This window comes from Balaenoptera ricei, chromosome 10, assembly GCF_028023285.1.
Source record: "Balaenoptera ricei isolate mBalRic1 chromosome 10, mBalRic1.hap2, whole genome shotgun sequence".
NCBI classification, from domain to species: Eukaryota; Metazoa; Chordata; class Mammalia; order Artiodactyla; family Balaenopteridae; genus Balaenoptera; species Balaenoptera ricei.
In genome coordinates this window covers 59,923,268-59,948,020 of record NC_082648.1, presented here as the reverse complement: position 1 = coordinate 59,948,020, position 24,753 = coordinate 59,923,268, and the positions used below count along the sequence as shown (strand labels likewise).

Genomic DNA, 24,753 nt, shown 5'->3' with positions numbered 1-24,753 from the left:
TAACACATATACAGTAGAAAACAATAAATGGGTATAGAAAAAAATATTAGAAAAATTCATCAAGTATTTACTAGATAGAAATCTGACATGAGTTTATCAGAGCTCATCGAAACTTGTTTCTCTGATAAAAGTAGTATTGTGTTAGTCCCTGAACAAATAATTTTTAACTGATGGTTGATTATGAGGGAAGGTAAAGATAGAGTTTTAATGGGACTCTAATAGCATCCCTGGTAGTTGCTTTTTGATTAATAAGGCCTCATTTGCAATTTGGGGAATTTAATTACTTGCAGAGCTTATTTTAACAAAAAAACTAATTTGTGGGATCCTCCAAAAGTAGGAGTCAGTAGATCTGAGGCAGATTTCAGGACTCTATATTTATAACAAGACCCCAGGTGATTCTAATAGTGGTAGAGACGTTGTTTTGTATTCAGTTCTGAAGTTTGTCTTGAAGTTTGACTTTGTGTTTGATGAAGGACGAGAAAGATCATATGCAAATAACTTCATCTAAGTTTTCAAACTTCCCTCCATTCAACATCATACCGATGCATACAGTCCTATCAGTCGATTTTAGTTTTAACCATTTTCCTTAGTCAGTCTTTGGAGAAAATGTTTCTGAGTAGTAATGACCCCAACTTTGATTCTTGAGGCAAAGGATGGAGTAAATGAAGAGCATGGTTAATACTCCAACTGTAATATGATCCCAACTGCAGAAAGAAGTATGGTGCCAAAATGCCCCTAGATGTTACTGAATGTACTGGGGGTAATATGTATTCCTCTTCTTTTCTTTCAGTTTTTCATAGGATTGATTCTGATCCTACTTCTGCAAGTGGTGGCAGGTATCCTAGGAGCTACTAACAAATCTAAGGTGTGTACACGTATGATACTTAATAATCTTGGAAAAGTCTGAAAAATTGACATGCTACCTTCTGGCATGAATAATTTAACAATACTTTTCAATTTTCAGACTGAACGTGCTCTGAATGAGACTCTCCAGACTAATGTACATCTTTTGAGTGCAACAAATGAAAATGGAAAACTATTCCAGGAAGCCTTTTCTGAAATTCAAGAAGAGGTAATTAGAATTTGTAAGTTATCTGGAGAGTTGGACATAGTTCTCTGTTTACTTAATTTTTAACAGGTGTATTCTTTAAAGATTGAAAAATGTCTCTCCCTTCTGCAGATTTTGACTGATTATTCTGTCACTATGCCATAAGAAAAATCCAGGAATATTTCTAATTTTTTTTCCACCTTCTTACGAAGTTCTGAGGCAGCTTAGGACAGAGATTAAGAAGATATGTTTATGAAAGATTAAGCCTCGATTGAGCCAGATCAATAAGGGTTTTAATATTTACCATTTAGAAGGATAGTGTGTTTGGGATGCTTGGAGTTTCTCTCTCTCTCCTTCTCTGCCTCCATGCCCACCCTTCTCTCATAAAATTAATTATAGCTATCATTTATTGCTACTTAGTATGTACCAGATTTACATGCAGTAGCTCATATAATTCTCACAACAACTCTATGAGATGGATAATATCTTTATCCTCATTATCTTTATTAGACAGATGAGGGGATTACGACTTCAGAGGTCTGACAGCTAACAAGTGATGGGGTTGGAATTTGAATGCAGATCTGTCTGACTCACTAATTCTTTTTAATCAGTACAGTAGCCTTTCCCGTATATATGTATGCATGTATTTGCTTTGGCTACTTCACTGTCTTCAGAGTAAAGTCAAAATTTGGGCAGGTATTGAAGGTATTCTACTATCTGGATCCTACCTAATATTTTAACTTTACTAAACACTACTCCATGAAGAAAGCACTCTAGTCCAGCCAGGTATGTTTTCTCAGGATCTCTTAAACAAATCTGCCTTCCTGCCTTTGCATCATTCCTCATCCTTGGAATGTACTTACTACTTTTCTTTCTTTACAAATACTACATGTGCTTTGAGGTTTGACTAAAGTATTGCTCTGTGAAACTCCTCCCACCCACACCTTCTTTACTCAGAATTTCCATCATATTAACTACATGTAGCATTTATTTCACGTATGTCATAGAAATCCTCCTAATCTTAGAGGGGAGCTAGATTTTACAGGACATTTAACCTGACTTCTCATTAATTGAAGTATTTTATGTTTATGTTCATCCACCCTCTAATTAAATATTAAAGAGCTGAAAGTTTGCACAATTTTGCCCATTCCATCCCATTCCCTTTACATCTAAGTCTGATGATTAATGTGTTCTTTCTTAATTTGAAACAAAATCTTCCTTCCTAGAATTTATATCATTTAGTCTTAGTTCTTCCTTCTGGAATTTCAGAGGAAAAAGAAAATCTACTTCTAAATAGTGCAATTTTTTTTTGAAAATGGCTTCTTGTATGACTTCTAAAAGCTTTGACTTTGAACTTGTTTCTTGAACTATTTATCAGATGACATTTTTCCCAGAGTACTTCCCAGAGTATAGACCCCAGCTTGTAAAAATTCTGCTTAAAGCATCATTTCCAGGAGCTGAAACCTGATATGAGTTAGTCTCTGTTTAACTTCCTCTGTGTTGTGTTTTTCCTAGCTCCCCCAGAGCTGTATTCCTTGATCCTCTCTCCTCCAGGATTATTCCCACTTTAGAGTCCAGATTAATCCACGTTTAAAAGCAGGAGAATTTAGGCAACTCAGTTTCTCCACTGGGTGGGACCAAGCCTCCTTAATCTTCCCTGCTTGCTAATCTAGGACAAAATGTACTACAGGTAACCAGTGGGTCTCTGGGTTGGGTCCTGCATCACACTTGTTGCACGTTGTCCCTGGTATCCAAGGTCTTAGTGCCAACCATAGGGTTTTAAATGTTCTGTTTGATGTAGCACAATTCTGAATTACTTCTGCTCTTGTACACAAATTCTGTGCCTGAAGCTCCTTGGGTTCCCAGGTTCTCTTTTATTGTCTATTCTGTTTTTGTTTGTTTGTTTGTTTTAAATGTATATCCACAAGGATTTTCTTTTCTTTTTTTTAGTAATGCCTCTTTGGAAAAAGAATCCTACCCCAAACTCTGGCTGGGTGACCTGGGGCCCCATCACACATAGACCATTTGTAGATACTAAGTGGCTTTCTTTTTGGTTTTCAGGGAATTCCCACAGAAATTCTCTGCTAACGTACTAGTGGAATGTGCCTCTCTTGAATTCTTAGTGATGACTACTTGTCTAGAGATTGTTGTATCATTCGCTGAACAGTGACTTGTTCATCCAACTGCTATCACACTTTCAATGCATCCTGACCAACCTCTTCCCCACCTGCTCCCACATCTGATCTGGTGACTAGATATTATACCAAGTTTAGCCTTTCTACCTCCTGCTCTGTCTTCTGTAAGTTTATCTCTATACCTCCCTAAGGAATACTGTATTCCAAAAATGGATTGATCTGTGAGTGTATAAAGTGGGACATATTCTTTTTGATCTGGAGTGTCTGTATCAATATCATTCAATATTATTTAATCAGAAAGATTGAGCAATTAATTATGTCTACCATGGAAACAAGAAAGGAGGTTGTTTCAAGATTACTCTCTTTGCTAATATTGATTGACCTTGAGACCATCAGAAATCTCCAGCTCTTTGTCTCGTGAATGTCTAATGAGTCATACGTTTGTGCAAGTAAATCTTTGAGCTAAAGCACAAGACTTTATATCTGCCACAGTTGAACCTGTTAGTTTAAGTCCATTGTTTGAACTACTTTTGGAACTCCATTTTGTTCTCCAATGTATTAATCATCACTCCCAGCTCTGTATCAACTACAGAGTTGAAAAGATACTTCCTATAACGTTATCTAAAGTACTGATATCAATGTTGAACAGATCACGTTCATGTGAGAGCACAAAGGAAACAACAACAATAAACACAAAACAAAAACAACAATGATAACAGTTAACATGTGTTGAGCACTTTCTATAAGCTGGGCATTGGGCTAAACACTTCATATCTTCACATGGGTATTCTATTTTTATCTTTCCAACAACTCTATGAATTAGATACTATCATTAGCGACTATTATTATCTGTATTTTACAGATGAAGAAACTGTGGCACAGAGAGGTTTAAGTAACATGGGTAAAGTGGTCACCCAGCAAGTAAGTGAAAGTCCTTTCAATAGCCTACCATTGCAATGCATTTGAGCCTTAGAAAAACACCCAATCTTGGTTCTATTTTCTTCAATTTTTTTCTACCTTTCTGCATGAGAAGTTTTCTCTCTAATTAAAGCAAATAGGACAAGATGAGATAATGACCTCTCTCTTTCATCTAATAGTATTATGTGCCATTACTCTGAGTCATTGGGCTTATCCCTTTCTTGTTTTACTTAACCAAACATGACCACAACTTTCCTTAGTGTTTCCCCATGTTTTGGTTTATTTTGAGCCTTAACCTTCCTGACATTATTCTAAGAGTTTCATTCATCATTTTCACCCCTTAGCTGTTTTACAGATGTCCGTGTAAAATTCAGTCTCATGGAAGGCCCACTAAGCATCTTCTCTAGCCTTTGAGATGCCTCTCATTCTTTTCCCCCTCTCCTCCAAAAGTGATCAAAGGTCATGAGATAGAAATTTCACTTTTTAAACCTCTCATCTTTTTTGAGTAAAAGTTCTTTAAAGAGACCTTGACTCTCTCATGAACTCTCTGGAAGCTTCTTTTCTAAGACCTAAGAAGCATAAATCTGATTCTGCCCCTCTCTTTTGTCATTAAAAACTAGAAGGTGAGTTTTTTATATTCTCTCCAAGTTCTTCAGACTTTTGCATCTGAAACTCTATTTTTTCCTTCATTAATATGAAGACCAAAATGGAAGATTCCTTCATTTTTGTTTCTTCATTCAGGGAGTTAGGTGAGGTGACTTACACGATATTCTAGTATAAGAAACATCTTAATAGTGGTTTCAGAAGAATGTGATTCAATGTATTGACAATGTTTTTGTCTTCTCTCGTGACTTTTTCATATCTACTTTTCATCAAACAGTTAAAATGTTGTGGTTTGATCAATGGAGCTTCTGATTGGGGAAATAATTTTCAATACTATTACAAGTCATGTGAATGTCCAAGTGCATCAGATTCTTCTTGTACAATGTATGATGGAAAAACTATTTACAAACAGGTGAGAACAAATCAAATTTGGCACAGTAAGTGCTTCTGGTTTTTTTTTTTTTTCCACAATGAAAGTCTTTACAAAATATTAAATTGCAGCAATTACAATGGGAATCATGATATAAAAGTCCCAGGAATTTCCCAAATAAAAAAGAAATCCTTATTTAAAGATAAAAGTAGATATAAAAAATGAAAGTATTTTATTTCTTCTCTGAGTCTGGCATCATTTAAATTCAACTTTAGTAGATCAAAGAAACATTCTACTGCAACGGGAGGCAAAGTACAAGCTAACAGATAAAAGTTTATTTTGTCCTCTCTTTGGTGACTTTAATCATTATTCTCCTCTATTTTTCTATTTTAACATAGGCCTTAGAAATCTATATTTTCACTTTAATTTTCAAAGTAAAGCTTTCTTTTTCTAATCAAAGTTTCTCTTTCTCAAGTAATTGTGTTGGGTGTAAAGAAATAACTTGGGCTTTAGAGGTTTCTGCTCTGGTTGTTAAGTGTACCTACCAATTTGCCTAATTATTGCTCCAATTGAGAAGTTGCCTCATGTCTTTAAAGTCAATTGAAAAACTTGGGGGACTTCCCTGGTGGTCCAGTGGTTACGACTCCATGCTTCCACTGCAGGGGGCACATCCCTGGTCTGGGAACTAAGATCCCGCTTGCCACTTGGCACAGCCAAAAAAAAAAAAAGAAAAAGAAAAACTTAGGTTTGTCTTTCATGTGTTGTAGATGGCATATTTATGTCACTTGTGAATGTTAATATGTGGATGTTATATTTCTTATTATTGCTTAATTCATCAAATATTTATTGACCACTTCCTATGTATTGGCCTTTTACCAGCTGCTGGAGATCCATTCCTAAATAGGGTGCAATGTCTGCACTCACAGAGTGAATGCTCTAATAGGGAAGAGAGAGAGAAAGATAATTAGGCAACTTCAATCCAATGAACTATTGGTATTTCTTGGATAGGACCAGGCACAAGATACGATGAGACCCCATTTAACTTAGTCTTTGGGGTTCAAGATACAGCTTCCTGCAGGACATGATATGTCTCTTACCATAGGGCGTTACATAATTTGTTCCTTCTGCCTGGGAGGAGAGTGTACAAAAATGACAGTTGATATTAATGTTTCATTTATTTGCTGTTATTCTTCACTGCCTACTAGGTGTCAGACAGACCCTTGCTGGAATCAGACGTGCTTGTGGACCCTCTAGGAGATTATAGTCTAGATGAGAGAGAGATACATGAAAGCTATTATAGTTCAGTGAGTTAATTTCTATAATCCCTAAAGAGTATGTTCAATCTAGCATTGGTTTAGTAATGGCTACTTAGGTTAATTATATATTAGGAAATAGAAAGTATCTCAGGGGAAACGTCTCACCTGTTGACTATCACATCCCTTTTACTAATTTTATCAAAATAATGGCGACTGTTCTGAAGGGAAATTGCTGTTACTAGTATTTAAAGTAACACATGGGGGAGAAGTTATCTACCAGATTACAGAGCTACCATGTCTTTTCATCATCAAAGTAATATCACTCAAATTTTTCATTATTAATTTTTATATTCCTCCCTGCTCTCCTCTCTATGTAATTTTAGTGACACAATATCCACAAGGAGGAGGGGAAGTAACTGTGGTGTAAACAAATATAGTTTCCACTTAGGATAATGAGGAAATTAGTAAATTAAATTGTAGATTGCTATCTGTGTCCTGTTAAAGATTCAACTCAAAGATGTGTTTCCACAGGATAGATTTTGAAACGCCCTAGCATTATCCTGAAAAATAATAGATATTCCCTCCAAATTCACACATAATTCAGCTGAAGATAGACTTATAGCTGCACCAGTTTCCCAAAAGGAAGATCATAAATTCATGAAAGACTTCCATCTGCCTTGTGTCACTTGCAAGAAGTCTGGAAAAATAAGAAATCTGGAATGGCCATAATTCACATTTCTTTTTTCCCCTCCCTTTTGCCAAGATAACCTGGTTATCTAGAGGGGGAAGGGGGGAGAAAACCCCTAAAATATAATGAATGTGACTCAGTAGATACCATTAATCTCATAGTTAATCTTAGATGATGTAATAATTTCCTCTAATGTTTACCACTTTGGATCAGATGAGAATGGAGAAACCCATTACATTCAGGAATGAAGGGGAAGAGACTGTCTTAACCTCACGGAGAACTTTTATTTTATTTAACAAATAGCAATATTTTGTTAGCCCTTTGCACATATAAGACCATCATAGGGAGGTTATATTTTCTGGCAATACGGACAATAACACTATTACATTGTATATTATTTTTCCATTTTTAAAATTATTCATATAATTTACAATTGTTGAAATTTTTAGGTCTGGTCTAAAATATGTTAAGCTTGAAATTTCATGCCGGTTTGAATAAATTTTTTAAAATGTGGCAAAGAGACAAATTTCTAAAGTCTATTTTTTGTCTAAACTAAGAGCATAACAGTGGACATAATGATTTTTTTTTCCTTTTTAAGGTAAAAATAACCCTGACACATATTAAGGGATTTTTGAAAAAAACCTTCTTTTAAAAATGAAAATGTAGGGACTTCCCTGGTGGCTCAGTGGTTAAGAATCCACCTGCCAATGCAGGGAACACGGGTTCGATCTCTGGTCCAGGAAGATGCCACATGCCATGGAGCAACTAAGCCTGTGCACCACAACTACTGAGCCTGTGCTCTAGAGTCCACGAGCCACAACTACTGAGCCCATGTGCCACCACTACTGAAGCCCGCATGCCTAGAGCTTGTGCTTCGCAACAAGAGAAGCCACTGCAATGAGAAGCCTGTGCACCACAACAAACAGTAGCCCCTGCTCGCTGCAACTAGAGAAAGCCCGTGAACAGCAACGAAGACCCAACATGCCAAAAAATAAATAAAAATTTTTAAAAAAATCTTTTTAAAAAATGAAAATCTACACTATAATTAGCTGAAACCTCAACCAGGGAACTCTCTGCTGCAGGTTACAAACCTAAAAAATACAGTCAAGGTGATAACAGCTCTAAAATGAACAATCAGAAGTTAGGATAAAATGAGTATTTATAACTAAATAGCCCTAGATTCAGTAATTAGGTAGTTGAAGCAAAACTTTGTTCCTCAAATGCTTCCTAATGTATGAACAAACCACAACACTTATAACCTTTCGGAGGCGGGAAGGAGCTTGGAGTGGCCGGAATAATCCAGTTCCTTTCTGTTGAGTATGTTCCTTGATAGCAATGTAAAAAGTTAACCCAATAAATAAAAATTTGTACTGTACTAAAATAAGGTCAAAATTTGACTAAAAGTAATTTTTTAATGTTTTTAACAGTCATGCTTTTCTTTGCTAAGAGGCTTATTTTCAAGACGTCTTTCCATAGTTATTGGGCTAGCGTTTGGACTTGCAGCTGTTGAGGTATAGTATTATCTTGCATTATTAATTCTTTGTTTATTCCCTTGTTTTCTCATTAATTTTTCTAACAAATATTTATGAAGAGCCAAATAAAAACCAGGTGCTTCAGAAAAGCACTGGGTACCAAGTGCCCAAGGCCCAGCATCTGCCTCTACTGGCCTTGGGTCTGGGGAGGGGATTATAGTCTTAGGAAATTGGCAGGGCAGAAGCTGTTATTTCTGAATGATCTCTCTCCTGGGGGAAGAAGTTGAATTAATTTCCACACAGTTCTTAGTCCCAGATATCCTTTTCCCATTGAAAACTAGCACAAGGGTTAATGTTTCCTGAAGTTAGAAGAAGCACCAAACAAAACGAAAACACAAGCTTTACAAGTTTTTATCTCTCTTTCTGATTTTGAAACAGAAAATAAAAACCGAGCTCAAGAGTGTGGAGAACTGTTTTCCTGCTATTCTAGTCTAGAGAAACCTAACAAGTTCTAAAAACTAGACAGTTGACTTTGATTTTCTCACTGTGAGGACTATGGACTCACTTGGAGAAGTTTTTAAGGACACTCTGCTTGAGGTTTCTGCATTTACTCTCATCAATTTGATTATTGACTTTGAAAAAAAAATCCTGTATAGGATTTTTATCTTGCTACACTCTTCTGGCATGGTGTTTTCAGAACCTGAAGGATTTTTTTTTTTTTTTTAAACGTGGCCTGAAATTCTTTGCAAAAAGATGAAATAAAACTATTTCAGGGAAGTGTTTTTGTAATCACCCCAGATCTTGCTAATTTAGATATCAAGTGAGTCAAATTCACTCACCAGTCCACGTCAGGGCATTGGCAAGAATCCTAACGATGTGAGGTGTCTCCCTAGTTAATGCCTCTGCGGGCTGGTTTGCTCAGCTAAGTGACTTCTACTTCACTCTCATGAAAATATTGTACAATGTTCTCCTTGGGTTTTCTGGTAGCTTTTACCTCTTACTTGTGCCACATCACTGTCAGAGAGTAATTTTAGCTGAGATTGAAGCAATTTAGTGTCCTAAGTGGTCATTTAGGTTACCGGTGGAATTTCTCAGCCAACCATAAGAGAAAGGGCTGGAACTATGAGCAGCAAATTGGGCTATTAAGCATGACCTCCTTGTAGCCCAAACGAATAGGTCCAAATATGAAGCATTTTCTGTTGGTAGATGCGGCTGTCTTCCTTTATGTCTGATATATGACCAAAGTCAAATGGTGCTGTGTATTAGGTCTGTTTCTCTCAATTCTACCCATTGTAAAATGTCCTTTGTTTCTCTGCTTTGTATTTTGGGTTTATGCTAATTTAGAAATATGAGTTAATGGCTGTGGATGTAAGTGAGCAATCACACATATGTACTCACACATCCATAAACTAAAACACACACATATGTTGGTAAACTAGACTTTAAATGAGCCAGCTTTAAATGAGGTATTCAGGGCTTCCCTGGTGGCACAGTGTTTAAGAATCTGTCTGCCAATGCAGGGAACACGGGTTCGAGCCCTGGTCTGGGAAGATCCCACATGCCATGGAGCAACTAAGCCCGTGCGCCACAACTACTGAGCCTGTGCTCTAGAGCCTGTGAGCCACAACTACTGAGCCCATGTGCCACAACTAATGAGACCCTTGCGTCTAGAGTCCATGCTCTGCAGCAAGAGAAGCCACTGCAATGAGAAGCCTGCGCACCGCAACCAAGAGTAGCCCCTGCTCACCACAACTAGAGAAAACCCACATGCAGCAAAAATGACCCAACACAGCCAAAAATAAAATAAATTTATTAAAAAAAAAATTGAGGTATTCAATGTAAGTGTCAATGTAAGTGTCAGATTCCATCTTAGACTCAAATTCAGACAATTGACTTTGGCCACAGCCCACAGATGCTTTTAAGAAGCTTCTCAAAAGCAAAGCCGGGGAAAAAAAGACATAATCAGCTGGGAAGATTGATGTCTCTCATATCATAGCCAAAGACATTGCCAAGAATCTAAAGACATCTGATGGAAAATAAGATTACAGGAGGAATAGCATTTCAGTATTTTATGAAATTGGTATACTCCATGTGTTTGTTATATATTTAGATATTCTATTGGTTGTTCTAAAGATATACATATATATATATATATATGAAAATACCTTACTGAAAACCTTTCATAGAGGAATTTTTAGGTATAGAATTTACATGGTAATATCACAAAATATAACCATTTCAAGTTATGCCAGTTAAGTGTGATTTCTAGACTTTTTGTAGATACGATAAATAGTTGGTTCAAAGAACTGTTTGAAATTTTTTTTTCATTCACTCTCTCAGTAGAAAATCTGCCATCTCTCTGGGATTTGAAGAGAAAGAAAAATCATTTTGTATTCCCTCTCATTTTTACTTAAAAAATAGCTCTGAAAATAGTCTTTTGATAGCTATTCTATAAAAATGTATCCAAAAAATGTCCATCAGTCTGTCTTACAGTCTTAATACTAGTTGCCTAACACTTAGGCCCGTCCACATTCTCTGTTCCCCCACTTCAAATTCAAGAAAACATAAAGATATATAGACAGAAAAATACTTCTAATAAATATTTTTAAGAAGCAAACAGAAGCAAATATCTCCCTGCAGAAAATACATTTAAACTATCTCCATAGAAAAATATTATATGAAGAAAACCACCCTCTGACGTTTACACCTTTGGCGTTAGTCTGTTTAGGCATAGGCTCTGATGGAATGGCCAATAGTTATTGTCGAGGCTCTGTTAAGAACATATACCTGAGGAATTCTTCTCAAGTAGGATGCTAGAAATCTATGCAAAATGCTTTATTTTGTAAGAAAATGTTATCTGTAGACACTGGAATTCTCATTTTTCTGCATTAACCAGACTATCATATCTCTCCTTATTTGACTACAGCAACTTACAAGCACAAAAAATGATCAGCACTTTCTCTCCTCACTTTAATTAAGAAAAAAAAAAAAGCCATTGACACTGATAGTCACCACTTTGTAGGATAAAAGTTATCCTGACAGGAGGTCCCAGGAATGGACCCAGGAATGGTCCCAGGAATGGAGCAGTTAAAAGAGAGAAAAAATAATTTTACATTTTTTAGATGGCTTCAGAATATGGGGAGCACGTGTACCTTACTTAGCAAGTTTATCCTGAGTCTTAGCATTCATTACTATAAGATGAATCCCTTTTAATTATTACCTATTTTTACGAACAATGATACATTTTCTTTTCAGAGGCAGCGAAATGCAAGAAAGTATGGTATTAACCATCTAGTCTGCTGACGCATGCTGAGCTTCTATTTCAAGGATGAGACAGTGAAAGATGATAGCTGCCTTATCCCACTGTTTTGCCCATTTTCTTTATTCTTTCCTGATACTCATCTCCCAGACTTAAGGCTTGGGACCAAAGCAAAAGACTAAATTGTAACATTTTCTCCGGTCATTCAAAAAGAATGACTTTTAGAACATTCTGAATGAAAGTCATTATTTTTGCAAAGAATTGATGTCAGTATTTTTTTTTTTAAGATTTTTTGATATGCACTATTTTTAAAGTCTTTACTGAATTTGTTACAATATTGCTTCTGTTTTATGTTTTGGTTTTTTGGCCACGAGGCATGTGGGATCTTAGCTCCCCGACCAGGGATTGAGCCCGCACCCCCTGCAATGGAAGGCGAAGTCTTAACCACTGGATGGCCAGGGAAGTCCCTCAATATTTTTTTTTTTTTTTGAAGGAAAAAATATTGGGCAGCAGTTCTCATTTGAAAGGCATTTCCGGGAAAGAATTAGTCAGCAGGACATCTCCGTACAGATGACTCAGCATAAATGGCATCTCATCCTCTCCCTGACTCCCCTCAGAGGAGGCTGGTGGAGAGGAAACTTTCTATCTGCAATACACACAGGTTCTGTCATTTCTACATCAAAGCCACAGCATGCCACTCACCAGCTTCAGAGCCGATTAGGGCAAGTGCTGGGGTCCCTCATTCTTGGGAGAGCCACTTAATGAGATGGAAATTATGCCCCAGATTTTCAGCTGTACATGTTCACTTCAAAGGAAATTCCTGAATGATGCCATTCCCCTTCAATTTAGAAGCTTTTTAAGAAAAGAGTTCCTTTTCCTTTCATTCCTCTTGGCGATGCCTAAAAATATGGCAAGAGAAATTCTAGACTCCTTGATTTTTATGTGGATGATCTAAACCAGATGATTATAAGCTTTTCATAGAAGCAGTAGGCATCTTTAGACTCAGAGGCCTGAGTTCTCCAGAGTTCCATGGCCATGCCCTACAGAGGGGTGTGTGTATTCCAAAAGGGTGGGTTGCTCCAGTGCCAGCTGCTACTGCACAATCAGATAGGGCCAGTTAGAGGCAGATTGCTAGCTGAAAACCCTGATTGAAACACAAAAATACTGAGTGTTTTCTGAATGTTAGAGTGTCTCATTTCCCAGGAAGAGAGATGACTTAGATAAATAACATTACAATTGTCAGTAGCCAGAATCTTTTCATATATAATGTTCTTTTTATTTATAATATCTCTAGTGTTTTACTTTAAATTCCATGTTAATCCTGTTATTTTATTTTCTAGGTACTTGGTCTGATATTTTCTCTTGTCCTGTACTGCCAGATCAGGAAGAAATAAGTCTGTGGATATGTCAAGTTATCATCGGTCAAACCCCTTTAAAATTTTGCTTCGGATTTGTAACTTTAAATATATGAGTGCTGTGTTAAGAGCAGCTGTCCTATTAAAATGTGTCATTTAGCTAGATCACAGAGATCTTCCAGTCATATTGAACATATTTTAGATTTCAGGGACACAGGAAAATTAGATGAATGTGCATTTTTCCTCAAAATAAAAGTAACATTGTTTACACTGATGCTTTTTCCTGTCTGATCATTGTGTTCAGGTGGTACTGTGCTTAAAGCATTCATCTGGAGCCACCCAGTGGAATAATAATCTCTAAGTAACAGGACCATAGTTAGTTAAGGCAGTGCATCTAGGCTTTTCAGAAGCCACACTCTGTCTTGCATGATGTATCAACCATTGGTGGTAAGATCGAATTAAGCCTCATGTTGGAAGGTTGAGAGTGGCCCAGCTAAAAGAGTCACCGTCTCTTGTCTGTTTATGCCAGTGTCAACTAATGGTGTTTCTTTTTCTCTCTGTTGTGAGGACAAGAAGATCTGAATGCTGCCTTTCCAGCCATTGAATCTCTGGTACGTCTCTGAATCTTCCTCTGGGAAATAGTTATAAGTGCTTTTCTCTTTGTAGCTCTCACAGGCACTTTTACATTTTACTTTATATCAAGGTATACTATACACACAATAAAGTGAACAAATCTTAAGTATTCACTACCTGGATAGCAAGCGCTGTCCAGATCAAGATATAGAGCATTTCCAGCACACCAGAACACCCCTTCATGTTACCCCCTGGGGCGGCTGGAGTTGGAGCTAGGAGTTAGGTAATTTTCCCAGAGCCAAACCGTAAGTAATTGGCAGAACTGGGATTCAAACCTTGACAGTTGCCTCTCAAACCCTGTCTGTGGATCATGCTCTATTTGGCTTTCCCAGAATATGTCTGTTAATAAACGTGCCATATTTTATTATGATTACCTGTTTATGTATTTGCCTCTGTGAGTATACTGCAACTCCTTGAAGACATCGATTGTTTCTTATTTGTCTTTATGTCCCTAGTACCTATCCCAGGGCTTGGCACATAATAGGCACTCAATAAATTGTAGCTAAAAATAATATTTAGATTTATTGAGAGCTTACTATATGCCTAAAAATATTGTAAGTACATTGCATAGAGTAACTCATTTAATCCAGAATAACCCTCTTAGGTTAGTACTATTATTAGACCCATTTAATAGAGGAGGCTACCAGGGTCTAATGAGATTAACTACCTTTTCTTGGGTCATGCAGCTGGTAAGTAGAGGAGTTGTGACTGAGTCAAGTGACTCAAAACTTGTGTTCCTTATGTTGTATCATTTTGCCCTACCTTACAGAGTGTTTGGAAGAAATAGATTAGGAAATGAATATGAACATGCCTTTTGCATAGTCAGGCACATATTAAGATAGTTCGTGGTAAATATTTTATGGTATCAATGATGTAAAGAACTGTGTCAGTCAGGGTAGGCAGAGAAACAAAACCTCTCTAGCCATTACAAATAATGGAAATATAACACAGGGAACTGCTGTTTTAGTTAGCTCAGGCTGCTGTAACAAAATATGACAGACTGGTGGCTTAAACAACAGAAATGAATCTTCTCACAGTTCTGGAGGCTGGGAGTCCAAGATCAGGGTCCTGGCAGATTCAATTCCTGGTGAGGGCTCTCTTCCTCGCTCGCAGACAGCCACCTGCTTGCTTCGTTCTCACAAGACAGGGAGAGAGAGTGAGCTCTCTAGTGTCTCATCTTAAAAGTACAGCAATCCGATCAGATCTGGGCTTCACCCTTTGACCTCATTTAACCTTAATTACTTCCTTATTCCAAATACAGCCACACTGAGGGTTAGGGCCCAAACATATGAATTTGGGGAGCAGGGGGGACACAGTTTAGTTCGTAGCAACTGCTCGCACGGGTAGGTGATGGAAGAAGGAAGAAGTCAAATGCGACGGCAAGGTAAACCAGAGATTAGCAACAGTAGGAAGTTGCTACCACTTGGAGGCCTGGAGGGACAGAGAAAATGTTACCAGATACCAGGATCTAAGGCCACCTGGTGGAAGATGGAACCATGGCAGGGACACAGAAGAAGGACTGTCTAGCAGGAATGGAAGCCATGAAGGTGACTCAGTGGCTACTGTCAGAACAGAGAAAGAGAGACGTGCCGTGGTTTCTTCCTTCTTCCCCTCTCCAATCTTCTGACAGTGCCTTCCATTGGCTGACCTCACCTGGACGCCAGAAAGCAAGGGAGCCTGGGAAAGGCAGTTTCCTCTGATGCAAAGCAAAGCTGAGATAGGCAAGGATTGGACTAAGCAGACTGGGAAGACTGCCATAGCAATTTGAGATTTAGAGAGCAAGCACACAGGTGTTGAGCTTTTTGATTAAAGGGTATGAAAATTGTGGAAAGTATAACTAAGATTTAAAATTTTCGTGTGAAATTATATGAAGTTTCCTGGATTCTTTCTGCTTTGATGAATATTCAAAGCAATTTAGAGATAGGACTTTAGAGCAGTTGTTCTTACCTGGGTCCATTTGCCCCTCAGGGGATATTTGACAATGTCTGAAGGGTGGTCACAGCTGGGGTAGAGGGGCAGTGGTACTGGTATCTAGTGGGCAGAAGCCAGGGATGCGGCTAAACATCCTACAGAACATCTCTTTATCTACCATGTCTACCATGTCACTCTGCCTTGTTGATACTTCTATTGTATCTTCTTTCTTCCTCTTCCCCTAATCATGGCCCTGGTTCAGGTCATCATCATTTCTCTCTAAGATCATTGCAACAATCTCTTGATGAGTTTTTCTACTTTATACTGTCTTCAAATCCATTGCCCATTTTGCCAGAGGAATGATATTTCTAAAATGCAGATGTTATCATGTTATATTACTCGCTCACAAGTTTGGAATTGACTACAAGGCTCTTAGTAAGAACTAATCCCCCTCTTCCTGGCTCATCTCCAGACACTGCTCCACTAGCACCTCATGAGCCTTCAACTTTCTTTTCTTCTGTTATCTCTTCATATCTTTGCCATGCTGCTCCCTATGCCAGGAATGACCTTGGTAATCATTTGGTTGGATTCCTTCAAGGTCTGGCTCAAATGTCAGTGAAGCTTTTCTGGATCTATCAGGACTGAATTAATTTTTTCCATTCATCTGCATTTTCCCATAGCACTTTATATTTAAATATCACTTATTCTAATGTATTTTGCCTAGTTTTTTTTTTGTTGCCTCCATTTTATTATAAGCTTCTTGGGTGTTCCTGAGCCCCTAAATTGAATTTGTTCCCCAGACCCTGGCAAGGTACCTAGAATATATTAGAGGCGCATTAATAATACCTGGTCCATTTGAAGAAAGTTATCCATTCTTAGTTTATAAAGATTTTTCATAGATTATCAATATTTTTATTTATAGTAAAAATATTTAATACATATAGTATTATATGTATTATATGTCAGGTAATGCTCTAAGGAATTCACATGTATTAACTCATTCAATTCTCACAACAATTCCATTATTAAAATTATTATCCTCATTTTATAGGTAAGGAAACTGAGCCACAGGGAGGTTTAGTAAGTTGCCCGAAATTCATGGAGCCAGGATTCAAATTCAACTACCCTGACTCCACAGCTTACATTCTTAAAACACAACACTGTAGTATATCTCTTGGAAAAAAGCTGATTTGTTAAAGAAACAGTTTTAGATTCTTTCCAGAGTAGCTAAATTGCTGAGGGTAATACCTGCACATCAGAGTATGTTGACATATTGCCATAAACCCAAATTGAGTGGTCTCCTTTCCTTCAGCCTTATGCTTTGTGCACACCCCCATCATAACATGTATCACTCTGTATTTCAAGCCTTTGTTTCCATGCCTGCTGCTTTTGTCTTTTTGGGAACAATTGAGGCAAGAAATGTGTCTTTTTTAACTTTATGTACTACCCACAAGTAGTATGGTACCTTCTGACAGATGCTTATCCAACCAATGTTTATTAAATGAAAGAATAAGAAATAGTGCTTGCATTTTTAAAGACATTAAAATCGCCATATCCATAAATGAAAGTTGACAGGTCCTATGACTTACGACCAATTAACCTGACTCCAAAAGATACCTGAAAATGAAAATATCCTGTCCTTTTTTCCTGAGAAGAGTTGTTTAGTACCACTTTGATCTCCTCTTTCTATTACACTAGGTGGTGGATAAGAGCTATAGAATCTGGAATCAGATTTGTTCAAGTTCCAATCATGGCTTAACTATCTAGTCATTGAGTGATCTTGGACATATTACTTACTTTCTCTGTACCTCATCGGAAAACCAAGGATGAAAAGAAATCTCTATAGGGCTGTTGTGAGATTAAATGAGGCAATCAATGCATGCAAAATATTTAGAACATATACTACAGTTAGTACATAATAAAGTTAGTAGCTGTAATATCACCATCATTTTAAGAATAAGTAGACCTAGCATTAGCATTTAAATACTCACTTATCGAGTTTTGGTTTTGATTATGAAGCTTCTTTACACTTCAAAGAAAGTTTGGGGCCATCAAGGAATTCATCTTCAAAGATCTGAATTTTTGAAATGGATTTTGACACCAGCTCCTCCACAGAATGATAAATCTGCTCAGACTCTCTTTCCAAGACTGCTATCCAGAGATTATGTTAAGTTATGGAACAAAAAGACAGAAAAGGAATAATGAGCCAGGAAGTGAGCCGCATGGAATGACAGACAGTAAATGAAAAGGGATGTAATCCAGGAATCATCGTGATGTTAAACAGCACACACCAAATGGAGAGAAAGCTCAGTCAGCTTTGCCGGTAAGGTGAGACCCAAATAAGTCATGTCTATTTAATACAATCTGAGCATCAGTTGCAGCAAAGCCAAGAGCAATAACTAAACGAGGCGAACATGACATTGCACCTGGCTCATGATATCTCCAAGAGTAATTTGTGACATTATTTCAAGTGATTCCAACAAAACATGTTCTCTGCAGAAATTGTGATTTTGGAAAACAGATTAAGGGTCATGGCAAAATTTGAAATGGAAATGGTCAGGAATGTTATAAATATGCAAGAAATCATTAATAAGTTCATAACTGGAAGCCGTCATAACTGGCAATCGGACCTCTTTTTTTTAATAACCAAAAAAAAAAAAAAATTCTTAATCTAGAGACAGTCAAGTCAAGAAAACTAAGCCCAATAAGTACTCAGAAATAAAATGAATATCAAATGTGTATAATGAGCATTAGGATGCGGTGAATACTTGTTGACCTGGGAAAAGCAAAGTCTCATGGGTCTGGCAGCTGGAGCTGTCAGGCTGTGGGCCTGGCTTTGTGCGATGCTGGCTAAACCCCCAATACCTTTTTTATCCTCATTAATTATCCCTCAGTGGTTTAAAATTCTGGACTTTGGAAAGTACTTTCCAAAGATCTGAAAATCCTTAGATAGAAAGAGCAAATTTCTGATGGAAGAACCAACTTTCCTGGGAAGAATCCAGCCATAAAAAGTCTAAAAATATCTTGGAAACAGCATATATTTGAAACATATAAAGCAGAAATTCTATTTCCCTACTGCTCAGATTACTCTTACATGTAATTATCCTATATCTTTATGGTTGGTAGTAATGTGTGTCCTGGTTAAAGAACTGAGAAACTTGTATTTTTTAATTCAGGGAAGGGGAAAATGAAGGAACAATGTTGGGATTATGAGACTACTAAGTCTCCAAAGAAAAATAACTGCTTTTCTGAGATGGCTGCATTTAAACTGCAGTGTTGGATTACCTGTTGTGAAAAAAATGTTGGTAAGACCATTTAAATTCTTTGGGTAATTTACCCAGTCGTCCTAGGAAAAGGAAAGACCACATTGTGCAGAGGAGGAAATTGGGGCAGGCACCAACATCTATTTAGAAGATGCCAGCTACTTGCCAGGTTCAAGGCTAGGCACTTTACATACTTTATTCCAAGTTGATATCTCAATACCAATGCCTGGCTCCTATCCCTAGAGATTTTGAATTAATTGATGATTATATGTGCTGTGCAGTTGAGAACCATGTGTTTAGACGAGTCCAGTGAGAACCAGTTTCTGCTCCACAGTACCTATTTTTGGTGTGCTGTTGAATTTCATAAATTTTCTCAAACGTGTTCCCTCAGAGCACCTGCATGCCACCTACAATAACGGGATCACCTTGAAACACACCCAATCATTCTTAAATATTTTCTACTCTTGAACTTCATAAATTCAATATTAGGCCTTCCATAGATTCCATCTCATCCTTATTTCAGAGTGAATTTGGGGCAGCTGATCAAGTTCTGCCTTCGTAAAGACTGGCTCTGATAATTCATAGCTATTATCTCCCCAGTGTTCTGGAGCATGGAAAGGACTCAAGAGTCTTGCATTGAAAGCAGCAAACATTATTCTTTCTTCTACTGTCTAATGTGGAATGACTGTCTTTTAGTCTTGAGTCTCTGCCTCAGGTGTGCCTATGGAGTAAGATGCAACAGCCTGTGTTATAAAGCCTCCAGCATTTGGCTTAGGGTGGGCTAATGGCACACACTTTTCCTGAGATTAGAACTGCACCTCTTCAACCCACCCCAGGTCTCTTTGCTGAGGCCTACATGGTCCGAAGACTTGCATGAATCCACCCATGTGCACAGTTCTGCCTCTATGAAACAGCCACTAGCCTGTGGACAAAATTGCCAAAAGTAGGAATCACCTGCCAAGGTCAAGTTGCAGCAGTTAAATTCCAATCACACCATGGTAAACCCCCTCTTGGCACAGTGTAAGTCAGGCTTTATGATCTGCCAAAGGGTCATTCCCTCCCCACACATTCAAGTCCATTGTCCATGAGTCCAAGCCCTGCAAGAATACTCTTAACGTGTTATTTGGGTCTATAAATTCTACTCTCAATTTTATTTCTGTGTCAAAGCACATACACCAAAAGTTGGGTTTGAGATAACACTTCACAAACTATAAACTTCGGCCATGAAGTGAGCTATCTGACACACTTGCTGGCTTCCAAAGGGGAAAAGGAGGAATTAAGCCCAGTTTATTCATCTCCAATTTACCATCAGATGAATCCCTCTACCGCCCCTGGGGAGGGGAGGCTCCTAGGATAGTTTGGTGTTGAAGAGGGGCTGAGAAGGGCATGAAGAGAGCCTTCCAGAGTTAAACTAACAGAGCTCCCTGAATATGGAAGAAATATCACATATGGGGAAGAAGAACTCCCTAACAATGCCCATTTGAAAGAATATTTATTTTTAATTTTTATTTTTTTTAGGCTTAGATTCTTTATTTCCAGTTTTATTAAAGATATAATTGACATACAGCACTGTATAAGTTGAAAGAATATTTGTTTTAAAATTGCATTCTTTGATAGGGGGACCTTCAAGCTGGTGGAGGAGTAAGACGTGATCACCTTCCTCTGCACAAATACATCAGAAATACATCTACATGTGGAACAACTACAGAACACCTACTGAACGCTGGCAGAAGACCTCAGACCTCCCAAAAGGCAAGACACTCCCCACGTACCTCGGTAGGGTAAAAGAAAAAAGAAAAAACAGAGACAAAGAATAGGGACGGGACCTGCACCTCTGGGAGGGAGCTGTGAAGGAGGAAAGCTTTCCACACGCTAGGAAGCCGCTTCACTGGTGGAGACGGGGGGTGGGTGGGGGGGAAGCTTCAGAGCCACGGAGGAGAATGCAGCAACAGGGGTGCGGAGGGCAAAGCGGAGAGATTCCCGTACAGAGGATCGGTGCCGACCAGCACTCACCAGCCCGAGAGGCTTGTCTGCTCCCCTGCCGGGGCGGGCGGGGGCTGGGAGCTGAGGCTCGGGCTTCGGTCGGGTGGCAGGGAGAGGACTGGGGTTGGTTGCGTGAACACAGCCTGAAGGGACTAGTGTGCCACAGCTGGCCGGGAGGGAGTCCGGGAAAAAGTCTGGAACTGCCAAAGAGGCAAGAGACTTTTTCTTGCCTCTTTGTTTCCTGGTGCACGAGGAGAGGGGATTAAGAGTGCCGCTTAAAGGAGCGCCAGAGACGGGCGCGAGCCGCAGTTATCAGCGCGGACCCCAGAGACGGGCATGAGACGCTAAGGCTGCTGACGCCGCCACCAAGAAGCCTGTGTGCGAGCACAGGTCACTCTCCACACCGCCCCTCCCGGGAGCCTGTGCAGCCCGCCACTGCCAGGGTCCCGTGATCCAGGGACAACTTCCCCGGGAGAACACACGGCGCGCCTCAGGCTGCTGCAACGTCATGTGGGCCTCTGCCGCCGCAGGCTCGCCCCGCATTCCAATTATGACTATCATACCCTCCCCCACCACCCCACGCCTGAGTGAGCAAGAGCCCCCTAATCAGCCGCGGCTTTAACCCCGTCCTGTCTGGGTGGGAACAGATGCCTGAGGGCGACCCACACGCAGAGGCAGGGCCAACTCCAAAGCTGAACCCCGGGAGCTGTGCGAACAAAGAAGAGAAAGGGAAATTTCTCTGTGCAGCCACAGGAGCAGCGGATTAAATCCCCACAATCAACTTGATGTACCCTGCATCTGTGGAATACCTGAATAGACAATGAGTCATCCCAAAATTGAGGCGGTGGACTTTGGGAGAAACTGTAGACTTGGGGTTTGCTGTCTGTGACTGATTAGTTTCTGATTTTTTTTTTTTTAAGTCTTTACTGAATTTGTTACAATATTGCTTCTGTTTTATATTTTGTTATTTTGGCTGTAAGGCATGTGGTATCTTAGCTCCCTGACCAGGGATCGATCCCACACTCGCTGCATTGGAAGGCGAATTCTCAACCACTGGAACACCAGGGAAGTCCCTCTGATTTTTATGTTTATCTTAGCTTAGGTTTTAGTGCTTGTTATCATTGGTGGATTTGTTCATTGGTTTGGTTACTCTCTTCTTTTTTATTATTATTTAAAAAAATTTTTTAATTTTATTTATTTATTAAAAAATTTTTTTTGTCTTTCTTTCTTTCTCCCTTTTCTTCTGAGCCGTGTGGCTGATAGGGTCTTGGTGCTCTGGCCTGGTGTTAGGCCTGAGCCTCCGAGGTGGGAGAGCTGAGTTCAAGACATTGGACCACCAGAGACCTCCCGGCCCCTCATAATATCAATCAGCAAGAGCTCTCCCAGAGATCTCCATCTCAGCACTAAGACCCAGCTCCGCCCAAAGGCCAGCAAGCTCCAGTGCTGGACGCCCCATGCCAAACAACTAGCAAAACAGGAACATAACCCCACCCATTAGCAGCAAGGCTGCCTAAAATCATATTAAGGTCACAGACACCCCAAAACACACCATCGGACACGGCCCTGCCCACCAGAAAGACAAGATCCAGCCCCACCCACCAGAACACAAGCACCAGTCCCCTCCACCAAGAAGCCTACACAAGCCACTGAACCAACCTCACCCACTGGGGGCAGACACCAAAAACAACGGGAACTACAAACGTGCAGCCTGCGAAAAGGAAACCCCAAACACAGTAAGTTAAACAAAATGGGAAGACAGAGAAATATGCAGCAGATGAAGGAGCAAGGTAAAAACCCACCACACCAAACAAATGAAGAGGAAATAGGCAGTCTACCTAAAAAAGAATTCAGAGTAATGATAGTAAAGGATCCAAAATCTTGGAAATAGAATGGAGAAAATACAAGAAACATTTAACAAGGACCTAGAAGAACTAAAGAGCAAACAAACAATGATGAACAACACAATAAATGAAATTTAAAATTCTCTAGAAGGAATCAATAGCAGAATAACTGGGGCAGAAGAGCAGATAAGTGACCTGGAAGATAAAATAGTGGAAATAAGTACCACAGGGCAGAATAAAGAAAAAAGAATGAAAAGAATTGAGGACAGTCTCAGAGACCTCTGGGGTAACATTAAACGCACCAACATTCGAATTATAGGGGTCCCAGAAGAAGAAGAGAAAAAGAAAGGGTCTGAGAAAATATTTGAAGAGATTATAGTTGAAAACTTCCCTAATGTGGGAAAGGAAATAGTCAATCAAGTCCAGGAAGTGCAGAGAGTCCCATACAGGGTAAATCCAAGGAGAAACATGCCAAGACACATATTAATCAACCTATCAAAAATTAAATACAAAGAAAAAATATTAAAAGCAGCAAAGGAAAAACAACAAATAGCATACAAGGGAATCCCCATAAGGTTAACATCTGATCTTTCAGCAGAAACTCTGCAAACCAGAAGGGAGTGGCAGGACATATTTAAAGTGATGAAAGGGAAAAACCTATGACCAAGATTACTCTATCCAGCAATGATCTCGTTCAGATTTGACAGAGAAATTAAAACCTTTACAGACAAGCAAAAGCTAAGCGAATTCAGCACCACCAAACCAGCTTTACAACAAATGTTAAAGGAACTTCTCTAGGCAGGACACACAAGAGAAGGAAAAGACCTACAATAATAAGCCCAAAACCATTAAGAAAATGGTAATAGGAACCTACATATCGATAATTACCTTAAATGTAAATGGATTAAATGCTCCAACCAAAAGACATAGACTGGATGTATGGATACAAAAACAAGACCCGTATATATGCTGTCTACAAGAGACCCACTTCAGACCTAGGGACACATACAGACTGAAAGTGAGGGGATGGAAAAAGATATTCCATGCAAATGGAAATCAAAAGAAAGCTGGAGTAGCAATTCTCATATCAGACAAAATAGACTTTAAAATAAAGACTATTACAAGAGACAAAGAAGGACACTACATAATGATCAAGGGATCAATCCAAGAAGAAGATATAACAATTGTAAATATTTATGCACCCAACATAGGAGCACCTTAATACATAAGGCAAATGCTAACAGCCATAAAAGGGGAAATTGAGGGACTTCCCTGGTGGTTCACTGGTTAAGAATCTGCCTGCCAATGCAGGGGACATGGGTTCGATCCCTGGTCTGGGAAGATCCCACATGCCGTGCAGCAGCTAAGCCGGTGTGCCACAACTACTGAGCCTGCGCTCTAGAGCCCGCATGCCACAACTACTGAAGCCTGCATGCCTAGATTCCACGCTCTGCAACAAGAGACGCCACTACAATGAGAAGCCCGTGTACTGCAATGAAGAGTAGCCCCCGCTCGCTGAAACTAGAGAAAGCCCGCATGCTGCAATGAAGACCCAATGCAGCCAAAAAAAAAAAAAAAATTAATTATTTTAAAAAAGGGGAAATTGACAGTAACACAATAATAGTAGGGGACTTTAACACCTCGCTTTCACCAATGAACAGATCACGCAAAATAAAAATAAATAAGGAAACACAAGCTTTAAATGATACATTAAACAAGATGGACTTAATTGATATTTACAGGACATTCCATCCGAAAACAACAGAATAAACTTTCTTCTCAAGTGCTCATAGAACATTCGCCAGGATAGACCATATCTTGGGTAACAAATCAAGCCTTGGTAAATTTAAGAAAATGGAAATAGTATCAAGTATCATTTCCGACCTGTCCCATATGAGACTACATATCAATTACAGAAAAAAATCTGTAAAAAATACAAACACATGGAGGCTAAACAATACACTACTAAATAACCAAGAGATCACTGAAGAAATCAAAGAGGAAATCAAAAACTACCT

At 38.9% G+C, this 24,753-nt stretch overlaps 1 protein-coding gene across 20 annotated transcripts in view; it reads left to right on the top strand.

The window, feature by feature from the left end:
* The window catches only part of TSPAN8 (tetraspanin 8), a 253,327-nt gene extending 232,555 nt beyond the window's left edge, over positions 1 to 20,772 (top strand). For 18 of the 20 annotated variants that reach the window (XM_059936509.1, XM_059936508.1, XM_059936501.1 and 15 more), the window contains 6 exons: positions 791 to 865; positions 965 to 1,072; positions 4,982 to 5,116; positions 8,446 to 8,529; positions 13,090 to 13,715; positions 20,529 to 20,772. In XM_059936509.1, the coding sequence (XP_059792492.1) occupies positions 791 to 865; positions 965 to 1,072; positions 4,982 to 5,116; positions 8,446 to 8,529; positions 13,090 to 13,143 (456 nt within the window). In that variant the 3' untranslated portion in view covers positions 13,144 to 13,715; positions 20,529 to 20,772. Of the gene's footprint in view, positions 1 to 790; positions 866 to 964; positions 1,073 to 4,981; positions 5,117 to 8,445; positions 8,530 to 13,089; positions 13,716 to 18,824; positions 18,954 to 20,528 lie in introns of all 20 variants that reach the window. The other 2 variants (XM_059936504.1, XM_059936520.1) reach the window with 2 other exon arrangements.
* The last annotated feature ends 3,981 nt before the right edge of the window (positions 20,773 to 24,753 follow it).